The sequence below is a fragment of the Mustela nivalis genome (assembly GCF_964662115.1).
Source record: "Mustela nivalis genome assembly, chromosome: 10".
Lineage (NCBI taxonomy): Eukaryota > Metazoa > Chordata > Mammalia > Carnivora > Mustelidae > Mustela > Mustela nivalis.
This window is the reverse complement of record NC_139029.1, coordinates 73,450,798-73,464,088: the sequence shown is the minus strand read 5'-3', so window position 1 is coordinate 73,464,088 and position 13,291 is coordinate 73,450,798. Positions and strand designations below refer to the sequence as shown.

The window sequence follows — 13,291 nt, the reverse complement described above, 5'->3', positions numbered from 1 at the left end:
GGCCAAAAGAAAACCACTGGGGTCAGGCCACATCGCTGCTTTGTTCCATCCCACAGGGCTCCAAAGGGCAGAACATTAACCTTTGCAGTGAGTCACATGTAAACGACTGTGTTTGCTGGAGTCTCTTCCTCAATGTACTGAGGCTGGGGGCATCTTTCATACCTTGTGACAGAGCGAAAAATCAACATGGTTACATTTCTGCTGCTGACATCATTCTAGCCATGTGCCATTGGACTTCATTTTTCCAAGCTTCTTCTAGCTAGTTACAAGAGACAAGACCATTTCCTTTAAAACATACTGCCTGGCTGTGGGAAGGCAGATTAGAATGAGACGGTGGTACATGGTCCCAAAGGAGACTCCTACTGCCCTGTTCTCAGCAGCGCCCTGAGTGGTGATGGATAAATCTTGTTACCAATGGGCAACCCAACATGCCATCATTTGCATGGTGACTTGGCTATCTGATTGCCTCCAAGGAGATATAGATGCTGCCCAGGGCATGGCCTGTTTTATCAGCCATGTTGGCTATCCCTCCTCTTCATATTAGGCTAGAGAAGAGGGAGGAAAGAAAGGGCCCGAGTACTCCTGATGGAGTACTTTTCTCCTTTTTCTGGAGTACAGATTCTCCTTTTTCTGGCCCCATAGATGTCTCTCATTTGGAAGAGAACATCCCATTCACATATCAGCCAGTCGGATGGTCAGATACTTATGGAACATCTTGGAGCCTAGACTTGGGTAGACATGGATGCCATCCACCCCAGTTTTATAATCTGGTCAAGAACACAGACACTGAATGAGTAGTAGTTATCAAAGGGATGGGTACCTCAAAGTAGAGTGCCAGTTGCAATGAGGACACACAACAGGGAACCCCGAACTTGGACCTGGTCTGGGAGGTGCTTTGCTAAGGAAGTGACCCTTGACCCCAAACACTGGATGAACAGGAGTTAGCTAAGCAAAGGGAGCATGGAAGAGCATTCTAGGCAAAGAGAAATCCATGTGCAAGGGGTGGGAAAGATCATGTTTTAAAAGATTTTCTACTGTGTTTGGAGGAAAAGTCATCAGAACTAACCAGCAGTGAACACCTACCAGGGTCAGAAAAGATGCTAGGCATTTTATATAATCTCACGGAACCCTCCTGAAGCCATACTTCCATGAAGGTGGGGCCCTTGTTTGTCTTGTCCCCATTGATCACACTGTATCCTCAGTACCTAGGATGGCAACTGGCTGGGAACAGATGCTTAGTATTCGTAGACTAGAGTTTACATTTTATAGAAGAGGAAACAGAGGCGCAGAGACATTAGGTTGGTAACTCACGTGTTACTGGTGGAGAAAAGCCTCCAAGTCAGCACAGAGTGGAGTGCCTTCCTGGTAGCCTGCTGATTGTCCAGCTGTGTCTAGGACACTGATCTTGCTTCCCCTTCTTCTAGACACAAAGGAGCACAAGCCTAAGAGCAGTCCTGAGCTGGGCACCAGGGCCCAGAGGAGGAGCATAGCACACAAGATCCAGGACAAGATCAGGTGAGCCCGATGGGCACACAGTCTGCCCTGGGAGCTGGTACCCTGTTGGAAGCGTATACTAAATGCAGGGAAAAGCCGACACGCCTCAGTTTACCAAGACTGGAGGTGTGTCTCTCCAACTGAGCCGGTCTGCTGCTTGGACGCTTAGGCTAGAGCCCCATAAAACATAATCCTGAGACCTGAAAATTTGGAGGCATCCATGGGCCCCGAGTCAGACTCCAGGCTCAGTGTAAGTGGTGATGGAGTGGCCTCAGATTTCCAGCTTTGGTGTTAAAGCCCACAAGGGTCAAGTACCTCATGGGTCACCTTTGTCATTACTGGGGCCTATCAACTGAGCATGACCAAGGCCCTTCTGAAACTGTTCTAGCCGGCCCGTCTTCGAGAGCACCCCTTCACTGTCTCACTATCTTCTCTGATGCAGAGATGGCAGGACTGCTCTTCCTACCAGTTCTGTCCTCCTCCACTTGCTATTATGCTTTAGGTTCTCCAGTGAATAAAAGTCTTATTCGTATGTCCTGAAAATGAGTCATTTTAAAAGCTCAAAAATAAATCTATGGTGTGTTCAGACTCTTAAGAAAGTTAATATTAACCCCCATCAACACTTCCTACTCACTGAACCTTCTATGTCAATCAGAATACCAGAGTTGCAGGCACCCTAGGGAACACCTAAGTTCACCCTCTCATTAGGCTCGATTAGGCCAGGCCCCCGAACCCACGGACATATGCATATTGCACTGGAAATGCCATCACGAAGGCAGATGATGAATTCCACACGTCACAAGGACCTCACGTCCTCTTGCCTGTTGAGCTGACCTCCAGCATCCTCAGCAACACCAAATCCCCTGAGTCATGGCTCACTCTGAGAGAGAAAAGTGTTATTTTCCTACAGGCCCTCCAGTCATGGGCTCAGTGAGGGTCTCCGCTGCGCACGCCAAGCATCACCTATTCCATCTGACTTATTTCCCCCCTTGCAAAAAAATTCTCTGTGGGCACCCTTTTCTAAGCAGGATGAATGAAGACTCACCACCAGTAGAAAAAGGGACAATTTCTTTCATCTAGAAGAAGATAAATAGACAACGTGATTACACAAAGTTGCTTGGTAAGGAATCTTTCCTTCTTTAGCAGAGCTCAGTGGCAGGTTGGGGGACAGGCAGCATCCAAGAGCTGTGGTAGCACTGGGTGCATGGACCCCAGGGACAGCTGACCTGATGTACCACTTGCCTTGAAAGGCATGTGCTTTGAAATGACACCAAAGGAAAATGTCAAGGGAATCAGGGCTTCAAGGAGTGGGTTCTTTGCTTGACTTAAGGCTTTTTCCATACTTAGCAGTGCATTCAGCCAAAAGGCAAAACCAGGGAGAGACACACCATCAGCTTGGGGTGAGAAACACAGCTTCTTATCTGGAACATGGCATGAATTCAATAAGGACAGCATAACCCGCTCCTCCAAACGTCTAAATCAGCAGAACGAATTTAGAACTAATTTAGCCTGAACTGGGATTGGTAGTCATTTTGCAAGTCTAAAATGTCTGCCAGCATTTCCCTATAATAAATCAGGGCTCTAAGGGAGTTAGAGTGCCATGTAGTGAAACCCAAACTGATGACGAGCCTCATTTCTACCTTGAAACAAAACCCAACATATTAACCTCTCCTTTTAATGGCATGAGGGTATTTACCCAACATCTCCCACAGGACTCGAAATTCAGAATGGCATTCCAATCTTCAAATGATATCAAAAGTGCTCGGAGCTTAGGTTAGGACATGTAAATAAAAACAGCTCCCCCCCCCCCCAAATAACCACATTTAACAATATATTAGCACTTTGGATGAAATTTTATATTTAAATGAAAGGGTATTTAAAACTGTGTTTGTGCATATGTATGTGAATGTATGTCTATCTTTTCCCAGAATATTCAGAGCCTGTACATCATAAAGGACAGTATTTGATGCCCAAATCCTCAGCTGTATTCACTGCTCCATCCCTTGCTTGCCGTATGACCTTGTCTGTGTGCACTATACAAAAAGTGGGGATTTGGTGCTACAGAGTCCCCAGTTCAAAACTTGGCTGTGCCACATCCTATGCAATCTCATATGTGACCTAATATGTCCTTTCACTTGCTTGGGCCTATTTCTTTTTCTATAGAATGGAGATCATGCCTACCTTTATATATTTCAAGCATTAATGATATTTACAAAGTCTATGGCAGATGCCCAATGTGGTAACTATTGAAGAATGTCTCTTGCAGAGCCTAGTTTTCTTTTAGGTGAAATGGGGACAGGAACCTAAACTGCTTTGTGTCCAGTAATGTCCTATGCCCAGGAGGGGTCATTATTAAGATGCAGGACACAGTTCAAATGAATGCAGCTTGTGAGGGAATGCACAGGACTTGAGTTAGGGAGGATGCCTGGCTGCTGAGCTCAGATCTTCCACTCTTTGTTTACCTATAGATTTTCTGGACTTCTGAGAACCAGCCCAGGAGAGCACAAAGTGTACTCACCAGGGGCACAAGCAGATAGGTAGCAGCTCCCTCAGACAGTGGGTCTGTGATCTAAACAAGCCAGTTAGGTCTTCCTCTTCAGAAAAGTCTATGTGGTTCCTTCCAGTTGGAAAGTTCTAAAATTCTGAAATTACATTTGTAAGTGAGGGAGCAAATAAAATGGACAGGAAGTAACTCACTGGCTTGGAGAAGACCAACTAGGACAGATATGGAGGAGGAAGAACTGGCTCAAAGGGAGGGAAGAGGGCGGTGAGCTCTGAAAACCAGAGAACCATCTGGAGTCTTCAAACTCCAAGGTGGGGAAGAGAGTATGTAGTATGGGGTTGTGTTCTTTACTGCACCTCTGTAGAAACAGGCTTTGCAGACCTGTAGTTTGAATAGGGTTCCTCTTCTGAACAGTCAGGAGAACTTGGAAAATGTTAGTTTCCAAGTTTGTTTTCTCATCTGTAAAATAGGAATAACATACCAAATAAGGCTGTTGGATGGATTGAGCTAGCACGCATAAACCATCCGCCACCTGGCTCGTAGCAGGTGTTCAATAACATTATGCTATTTCCCCTCCAGGGATGGACACCATGCTGAAGGAGCATAGACAAAAATGATTTCATTTTTATCTTTTCTCAAATTGAAAACATTAATGTAGTTCATGATCTATTGCTCTGTCCAGGTATCACAAGCCAGCAAAATTTTCCCAAGTCTCTTAACACAGACCGAATCAATTCTCCACTTGGTTACTTCTTCAGACTTTCCCTTTTCACAGAGCAATTTTAGGAGACTGGCTCTGTCTATTATGAAAAGGGTGACAGAACTCTTCCATTCTCCCCATAATGATCTAAGTCATTTCTCTAGGAAGCACTATAAAGACACCAAGACAAGGATGTGAATCTAAACCCACTTCAGGCAAAGACTAGAAGGAAACTCCTGTCACACCGGTAGCATTTGGTCCTCCTGAGGTTTAGACATTTGCCTTGGGTATTAATTTACACAGATCAAAATATTAATGAAGTAATTGGAATTAGGTGATCAGTTAACTCCGGTTTCCATATGCAATATTCTAGGTTATCCACTTAAGGAATGCAAATTGGTCCTACCCCCATTCAGTATATTGAAGAAATCTATTTGGAATTTGAAATTGTGACAAGAAACCACATTCTAGGAAGGGAGACTCTTGATAAGTGAAAGATGTTTATTTTCGTGAATACAAGCTAAAACATCATTCTTAGTATGACTTAATACTCTCAAAGATGGCATTTAGTAATGGGTGAAAATATGTAAGCTTGGAGTGCATAATTAGGAAAATGCTAAGTAGCACAGCCAGAGGAGGGGTGGAGAGAGAGGGAGAGAGCGCATCCTGGAAAGGGAGAGGGTGGGGACCAGGAGAGTAAGGTACTTCAGTCCTTCCAAGGGAAAAAAGAGAGGTGAGCCTCAGCAGCTGACAGGCCTGCTCAAGAGGCCTGGGAGGAGATTCTCTATTGGGGTGTGTGTGACAGACTTGTTATGAGCCATGAGAACTCTCACTGGCTCTGCAACCCTTGGCCGCCCCACTCCCCATTTTTACTTTACTCTTGAGATTTTGGTGGGGGGGAGAATGGAATAATTAGACAGTTGACACAAAAGTTCATGAATTCTTTTTATTTTTAAGGATTTTATTTATTTATTTATTTGAGAGAGAGAGTGGGGTGGGGGGAGGAGTGGAGGGAGAGGGACAAGCAGACTCCGTGCTGAGCTCAGAGCCCAACACCGGGCTTGATCTTATGACCCTGAGATCATGACCTGAGCCGAAATCAGGAGTTGGGCACTCAGCCGACTGAGCCACCCAGGTGCCCCGAAAGTTCATGATTTTTAGTAATAGAAGACCAATTCCCTTATCTCTCTCAAGGGCACATTGAATAAATATTCAAAGCAGGTTTTTTAAAAGAGTGCCAAATTCTTAACTGCTTAGGGCACTCACATGTCTGGTCTGGTCCTGGTGCCAGGCACTGCTTGAGGCTTTCTGAGTGCCTCTCATTTGACAGGAGTCACTGAGATTAAGTAGGGGCCACTGAATTGTTAAGATCTTACCTTGGGGGTTGCACTGGATAAAGGCAAGGCAAGAAGAAACTATGGAGCCAGAGCTTGTCACCTTCTATTTGATTTATTCTCATCTCAGCGGCAGAGGGAGGCAGAGAGTAAAGAATGGTGTGTGACAGGCCCTCCCCGAACAAACACCAGGCATGTGTAAAAGGGCATAAGCAATTTAAGGTATTTTATTTATTTTTTTAAAAAATTTTTAAAAAGGCTTTATTTATTTACCTGACAGACAGAGATCACAGGTAGGCAGAGAGGCAGCCAGAGAGAGGGTGGAAGGGAAGCAGGCTCCGTGCTGAGCAGAGAGCCTGATGGGGGGCTCGATCCAGGGCTTGATGCCAGGACCCTGGGATCATGACCTGAGCTGAAGGCAGAGGCTTTAACCCATTGAGCCACCCAGGTGCCCCCTTAAGGTATTTATGATAAGAAATAATTTGAAAAACTGTGTAGCATGCAGGCAGCTCTACAGAACCACTGGTATTTGGGAGGCAGGATTTATAAATCTAGATTTATAAAGATTTATAAGGAGAAAGATTTATAAAGATTTTAAGGAGACAACAGGGTGAAGAGAGATTTGTAATTTAAAAAAGACTGTGCATTTTATAAAATGACTTTTTTTTTCTGATCCTCCTTTGCCATACAAGATCTCTTCTTCGGTAAATATGGGGCTTGAGTTCAAAGGTGTGACTCTGGGCCTCTGGACCAATCACTTTTCTGTAGAGCTCAGTGAGGAGGGGGACAGGGGCTGCAGCTACGAGTGGGGTTTTAGAGAATCCCCAGACGGGCAACATGGGCTCAATAGCGCAGGGGCATCTCTCCCGGCCGACAGGCCCTCACTGTAGTCACAGTAGGGAACGGCCGTTATTTCAGGGTGGAAGGGAATACTGACGAATGAAGTCACACTTTTGCATAAACTCGGGGCCCCATCACTGCCCTGGAGGCTGTTGGCACAGGACCCCAGCATCCCGAGGTCCCTGGCAGTCCCTTAAATGGCTGCTGACGTCTTGAGTCAGACCCTGGCTTCTTTTCCTCAGTGTCTCCCATTGCTCAGCCCTTCGAGGTGGATGCATGCCTTTCTTGAAGTACCGCACGTTCAGGGTGAAACACGGCCAGCCAGTGTAAGTCAGCAGAGTCACTTTCCTTCATAAAATCTGGTTCCATGTATGTCGAGTTCTGTCCTCCAGCAGAGAAAAGTCTTTAATCAGCTTTCTAACGTGCTCCTGAAAGTGTGTGTGCATGGGGGATGGAGGGGGTTGGGGGGAGGGGAGTAGGAACTTGAGAGGGAGACAGAGAGGAAGGTCGAACTATCATGGACTTATTTTTACCCAGTAATTCCATTTTCCCTCTTTTACTCAACCTTCTCCAAATTTCATCTTGCCATTCTTTACTTTTTATTAATCTGATCTATAGCCAGTGTTAGAGCTGCGCTAACAGTAAATGGAGAAATGAGAGCCAAGAGGAGAGGGAGAGAGCTGGGTCGCCTTGTGAACACCAGTCCCCAAGGACGAGCACCACCGGAAAGGTGGACCTACTTAGAGTCCTGGGGACAGATGTCGCCCCTTGCCCCAGCATATTCTAGGATCAAACCAGCTCTTTTCAGGGGCTTGTTATTTTGTGATCATCATCGCATATTTTGAGAACTCCTACTCTTGTCATGAGATTCATGCGTAAATCTAAAATTGACTATCCAGTGAATGATACAGCAGTACACCTGCATGGGGACAAATCAGTAGAGTCAACTTCTTCCAACATTTAATCTGTTTTTATTTGCCATTTGTTATAAAAATTGAATCTGTATTTTACACAAAAGGTACTTTAAAACAGTGAAGTTTACCAAAAACCACTGAATCTCAAGCAAAGGGATTCACCACCAAAATGCAGATTTACATGGTAAACCTGAGGCCTCAAAACATTCAGCTTACAAAAAAAAATCTTATATTTTCTAATAATTCATTACCAGAAGCAAAACCCGACTATGTACATGTTTCAAAACAGGTGACAAAATAACAAAGGCAGCTTTCACTGTGAAGCTAACCAAAGAAAATGCCCCCACCCAAGACTGGCCCATTATTCCACTCAGAGTGAAACATCTGAGGAGCTTTAAGAGTATTTAAACATAAATATTTAGGTTTACACACAAGACACATATGCACAGACATGTCGATTCTAATTCTATGCCCCTTTGTATTTTTTAAATTGCACCATCTCTGTTAGAGATAATATAGAACATGCAGGAGGCATTCATAATTATTTTTCTCAGCAGTGGTGTATTATACAAGTCAAATGCAAAATTTAAACATGAATTAGGTTCAACCGGGAGCCATCTCAGCTCAGTACTTTAGCTCATATATTCTGTATTAATGCTTCAGTGTTGATGAAATTGTTCATATTAAAAAAAAAAAGTTGAAGAGAATGGAGTCTATTACCAAAGGTACCGAGCAGATAGTTCCCAGCGGATTTAAAAGTGATGGGCCAGAAACAGGAAGAAACCAATTAAATAGGACTGCAGGTTTTCACTGCTTTCACATTCAGCTGAAGATAAGAGATAATTATATCCAGGACATTTTCCGACAGCCATTAGTTTATACCATTTCATGTATATAATGTCTTCATAATTCAAAGGAGGATACAAGGGAGCTCCTCCCCCTCCCACTGTCTCCCTCTTGTTTCCAGAAAGAAGTGAACACAGATTTTGGTGCAATATCCAGTTCCTGGAAACAAAGTGGACTTACGATTATATTCTCTTGCTTCTGGGAGGGATGAGAGATCATGGGGTGAATCAGCTCTAAATACTGCAGTGATGGGTAAAGTGGAACAACTCAATCAGGCCTAATTAGAGGCCCTGGCTTCCCCCCAAATAAATACATGCTCAAGGATCACTGCGAGTTCTTTAGCACAAATATATTGTTATACACAAGTGCTAACCAAGTATAAGGAGGTGAGTGAGTGGAGAGGGAAAACAACATACCTACGTGCAGTTAGGACGATGCTAAGAGAATGTAAAAATGGAAGGAGCGTTTTATGGAAAATATCGGGAAAGAAAGCTGTCACCCACAGGTTAACTATTTGATTATTTTAATGGTTTGTTAACCCACCATTATGTGATATTTTAATTAAACATACAAAATCTGAATCATGAAATGCATGAAGAACAGAAACAAATATTGTCACTCTCAAACAATTAGTGTTATGCAAAGAACTCACTGCCGCTTACCACAGCACAGTAGTAACTTTACCAATGAACGAGTTAGGCCACAGCACTGGGAGCCCATAGATCTCTGCTTTCCCTGTTTAACACAAACATTTGTTAAGTGACAGTGAAATATGGTGATATCCAGGGAGAAAAATGAAGACTGAGGATGAAGAATGAAAACACGGTCTCTATGTGCCACAAAGACATATCCTAGGGTAGGTTAGGGAAGGAACACTATACCATACCAGGAGTGCTCAAAACTGCCCAGGGTGTCTGTGTCTGTGTGTAGCCAAGCTCATCTGTGAGTGTGTGTGTGTGTGTAAGTGAAACGAAGCTATGCCATTGCTACCATGAGCCACCAATTTTGTTCTGAGTAATAGCCACGTGTATTTTTTGGAAAAAAAATACATGCTATACATTCTTGGAGATCCTAGGCCAACTAAAGTGTCCTCATTGAATACACCGCACTTTCCTCATTGAGAATCCTCTTAAATGAATATGAACACTCGCAAAATGAAGATCTGCTTCAACAATGCAGTGAAGGTGGCCTCCAATGCCACATTTCCAATATGTCAAGCGGCGGTCTCAGTGTTCACTGCTTCAGGGCCATGTTATTTCGAAAGCTACCTAAACACTGGTGTGTAAGACGGAAACAAGACAGAAATCTAAAAACTGTGGCATCAAAGAACAAGATTTGTACCAGTAACCATACCCTAGTGTTTGGAAAGCAGCTTACAATATTCAGTATTGATCCTGATGGTAAGTAAATGAGCTTCTAGAAACTGAGAGTAGTGGTAAGGAAGATTTAGTCAATGACTTTTGCAGGGAACACAACTGGTGTGACTAGCCGTGGAGATATTTTAGTTTGTGAGAATGACAGCAAAGCTGAAATTTGTTTTTGAAAACTCTTCTTTCTGGAAGGGGGTGGGATTTTTCATGGAAAGTATGGCTAATTATATGGCCACAAATATTTCAATACCTCTCCATGCATCATATTCCATATTCTAAATATTTAAGATAAATCCTACCCAACATTGAAATCAGTACACATGACAATTTTATTGCGAAACATTAAAATGGCAGTTAACTTACATTAAAAAAAAAAACAAAAAAACAAAAACGAAAAGAGAAAACCCTAGATAGAGTCAGAATCTGTTTTCTAAAGTCCTAGAAGAAAGTTTCATCAGTTATGCCTGGGTCCCTGAGAACTTGAATGTTCTGACTAAAGGCAAGTTTTGGTAGAAATTAACATTTTTATACTGTTCCTTCTCATTCAGAATAAAAATAAATGTTTTAGGCAGCTTTTGGTGCTTAGAGTTTTATAGCTCATTTTATTCAAATTACATTTGACATAAGCAATTCCTTTCTGAGCTTGAGTTCAGGGGTGTGTGGCACGTGAAGGGAGTGACATTTTGCTGTGATTTAAAGACTCGCTTTATCTTTCTGGAAGGGGCAAAGCAAGAAACGACATTCCACACATCACAATTGTGTTTACAGTACTTTACCCATAGTGTTTTCCACTTTTGTCTAGGTGCAGTTAACGGGTTACTTCAGAGTTAACATCCAAAATGAGTCGGGCATCATAATGCCCAGACCCGTTAGAGAAAAACATGGTAAAAATGTACATTTCCCAAAAATGAGTCAGTTGACTTTATTCATTTTACAATATGCATGATAATAAAAGACTACACACAAAGCTGTTTATTAAAAAAAAAAAAAAAAAAAAAAAAGGAAGAGCAAAATGCATTCCAGGAAAGTTAGACAAAAGCACGAGATGAATTTCAGTTAAATGGATCTACTGCTTTGTGAGCTTTGAGAATTCTTAAATACTGAATAGAGGCGGAGTGTTTTACATGATAAACACATCTAGAGATCATGCAGATGAAGTATTTTGCTTGAAGTCTTAATTTGTCTGGGTGTTATGAAATCAGTTTTAAAGATTCGATTCTATACCTCTCCCCTCCGTCACAGTTTTTGAACTAATTAAGAATTGTACCCGTACAACAGCACAGAGACTAGGAAAGAGAGAGGTAGATGATGCAGCCATCCTTTTATGAGGAAAGCCCCCAAATATTTTAGGGCATGAACACAAAGTCTGTGTTATCCAAAAGTAATTAGTTGCAGAGTACAAAAACATTCTGGAGCAGGGTGCACACAAACAGGAGACTTGTAAGCAGCCCAAACCAAGTATATTAATAGTAAATTCTTAAATTGCCATGTGTTCTCTGTACCTTACAAAAATGATTCTCACAGACTTTGAATCCAAGATTATACCATAGAAAACAGTCACAGGTTTTACATTTACTATAAAAATGACTAGCAAATAAGAAAGGCTTTGATGATACAAAAGAAGACATTTTAGTTAATAGAGTAATTTTCAGGATGCCCCGAGGCTGACGGGTCCTTAGTACCCTGTCCTTTTTTATGCTCATGCCAAAGACAGGCGCTTTCTCAGGGCTCACCCTTGTTTGGGGGCTTTCTTTTTTAGGATTCACCATTGTTAAGATAAAACAAGATGAAGGAAGACTCCAGCAAGCTTGGACAGGAAGTAAAATCAAGCCAACAAGAAATTTGGCCAAGCACAATGTACACCCTGCCTAAAAATATTTCAGAACATAAAGTCAGTGTAGAATATACACCAAGGACATCTATATTGATGAATTTATGGTCTAGGTGATAAATATCAAAGCAGGAAGTCCGTTAAAACAAGTGTGCAAATAAGTAAGTAATGAGGACTAGGGGAAGGAGATGAAAGAGTATCTAATCTTCAAGGTAAAAACCCTAACGTAGAGATTCAACAATTTCATGTCCCCCATGTCACCCTCGAAGTGTACTTCTCACGTCTTATTAAGTTAAAGATCAGTTATTCACAAGACTTAAGTTCAGTGTTAACACTTTTTACCTGTTTAATTTAGAGTTAGACACTGAGTTGCTTTAAAGATATTTGGTTATAGTTAGTCATAATTATTAACCATTTTTCATCTTTATAACTTAGAAAATCTTAGTTCTCATTTAAAGCCCTGGGGCAAACTTTTAAACATTATTTTCTCCTTAGGTCAGCATTTATCTAAGCATGTCTGCAAACGTTCTGTTACAGGGAGAGGAAGCGTGTTGAGCAAATTCTCCTCTACAATCAGACAGCTCCGTTTTAGGGACTGACATCCTTCCAGTTCAGGAGGAAGTGTTTCCAGGTAATTACCAATGAGCTCCAGATGAGTCAGGTTCGACAGCTCACCCACGTGAGGGGACAAACTCATCAGGCTATTTTTCCCCAAAAGTAAACACTGCAGCTTTTTGCACTGAAACAGCCCATCTGGTAGCGTCTCAATCTGGAAAGGGAAAAAAAGAAGCCAGTAAAACTTGTTTTCTGTTGTCTATGATAATACCTTTGCTTATTTATGCCCCTACCTTTTCCCAAAAACATTCCTGGACATTTGCAGGACTCCACAGAACAGTGATGATAAATATGAAGGAGATGGAAAAGATAAAGAAAAAAGAAGAACGGCCTGACTTGAAGTTGGCACTGAGGTTACCATGAACTTCTAAACCCCTGCTGTATGTGTGCGTGGGCAAAAGATTTGATTCTAAGCATTCTAACAAGCAATTCCCAAACAAAACCTAATCAGTCACCTACTCACAGTCCCCAAGATAAAAAACAACAGCAGCAGCATTTTAGGAAAATCATAATTATTCTTGAGGCCGAGGATCAGAAATAACTTGTTCTCAAGAGTCCTCATGAAGAATTACTGTGTAATATAATGAGCAGTAGCCTCAAAAACACTGTGAGTACAGACACAAGGCTATTTCTAGAGATTGAAAACTTCCTTCTGTTAAAAGAAAAAAGTCGACAGAAGCACAGACAAGAAGACGTGATCATCTACACATGCACATTTCATTTCCCTCCACATATATACTTCTGAGTCTTTACCCTTCTTCCTGCCCTTTGGCAGTTTCAATGAAATCATGTAACACAGAGAAATAATTTAAAATATGATAAATAGCCTGAAATTAGGTCAACA

The 13,291-nt window shown here is 42.2% G+C and overlaps 1 protein-coding gene across 4 annotated transcripts in view; it reads right to left on the bottom strand.

Annotated features, from left to right (window-relative positions):
• Positions 1 to 7,822: 7,822 nt before the first annotated feature.
• LRRC8B (leucine rich repeat containing 8 VRAC subunit B) overlaps positions 7,823 to 13,291 on the bottom strand; it is a 67,823-nt gene continuing 62,354 nt past the window's right edge. For all 4 annotated transcript variants that reach the window (XM_082688624.1, XM_082688622.1, XM_082688623.1 and 1 more), the window contains one exon: positions 7,823 to 12,601. In XM_082688624.1, coding sequence (XP_082544750.1) covers positions 12,329 to 12,601 — 273 coding nt within the window. In that variant the 3' untranslated portion in view covers positions 7,823 to 12,328. The remainder of the gene's footprint in view (positions 12,602 to 13,291) is intronic.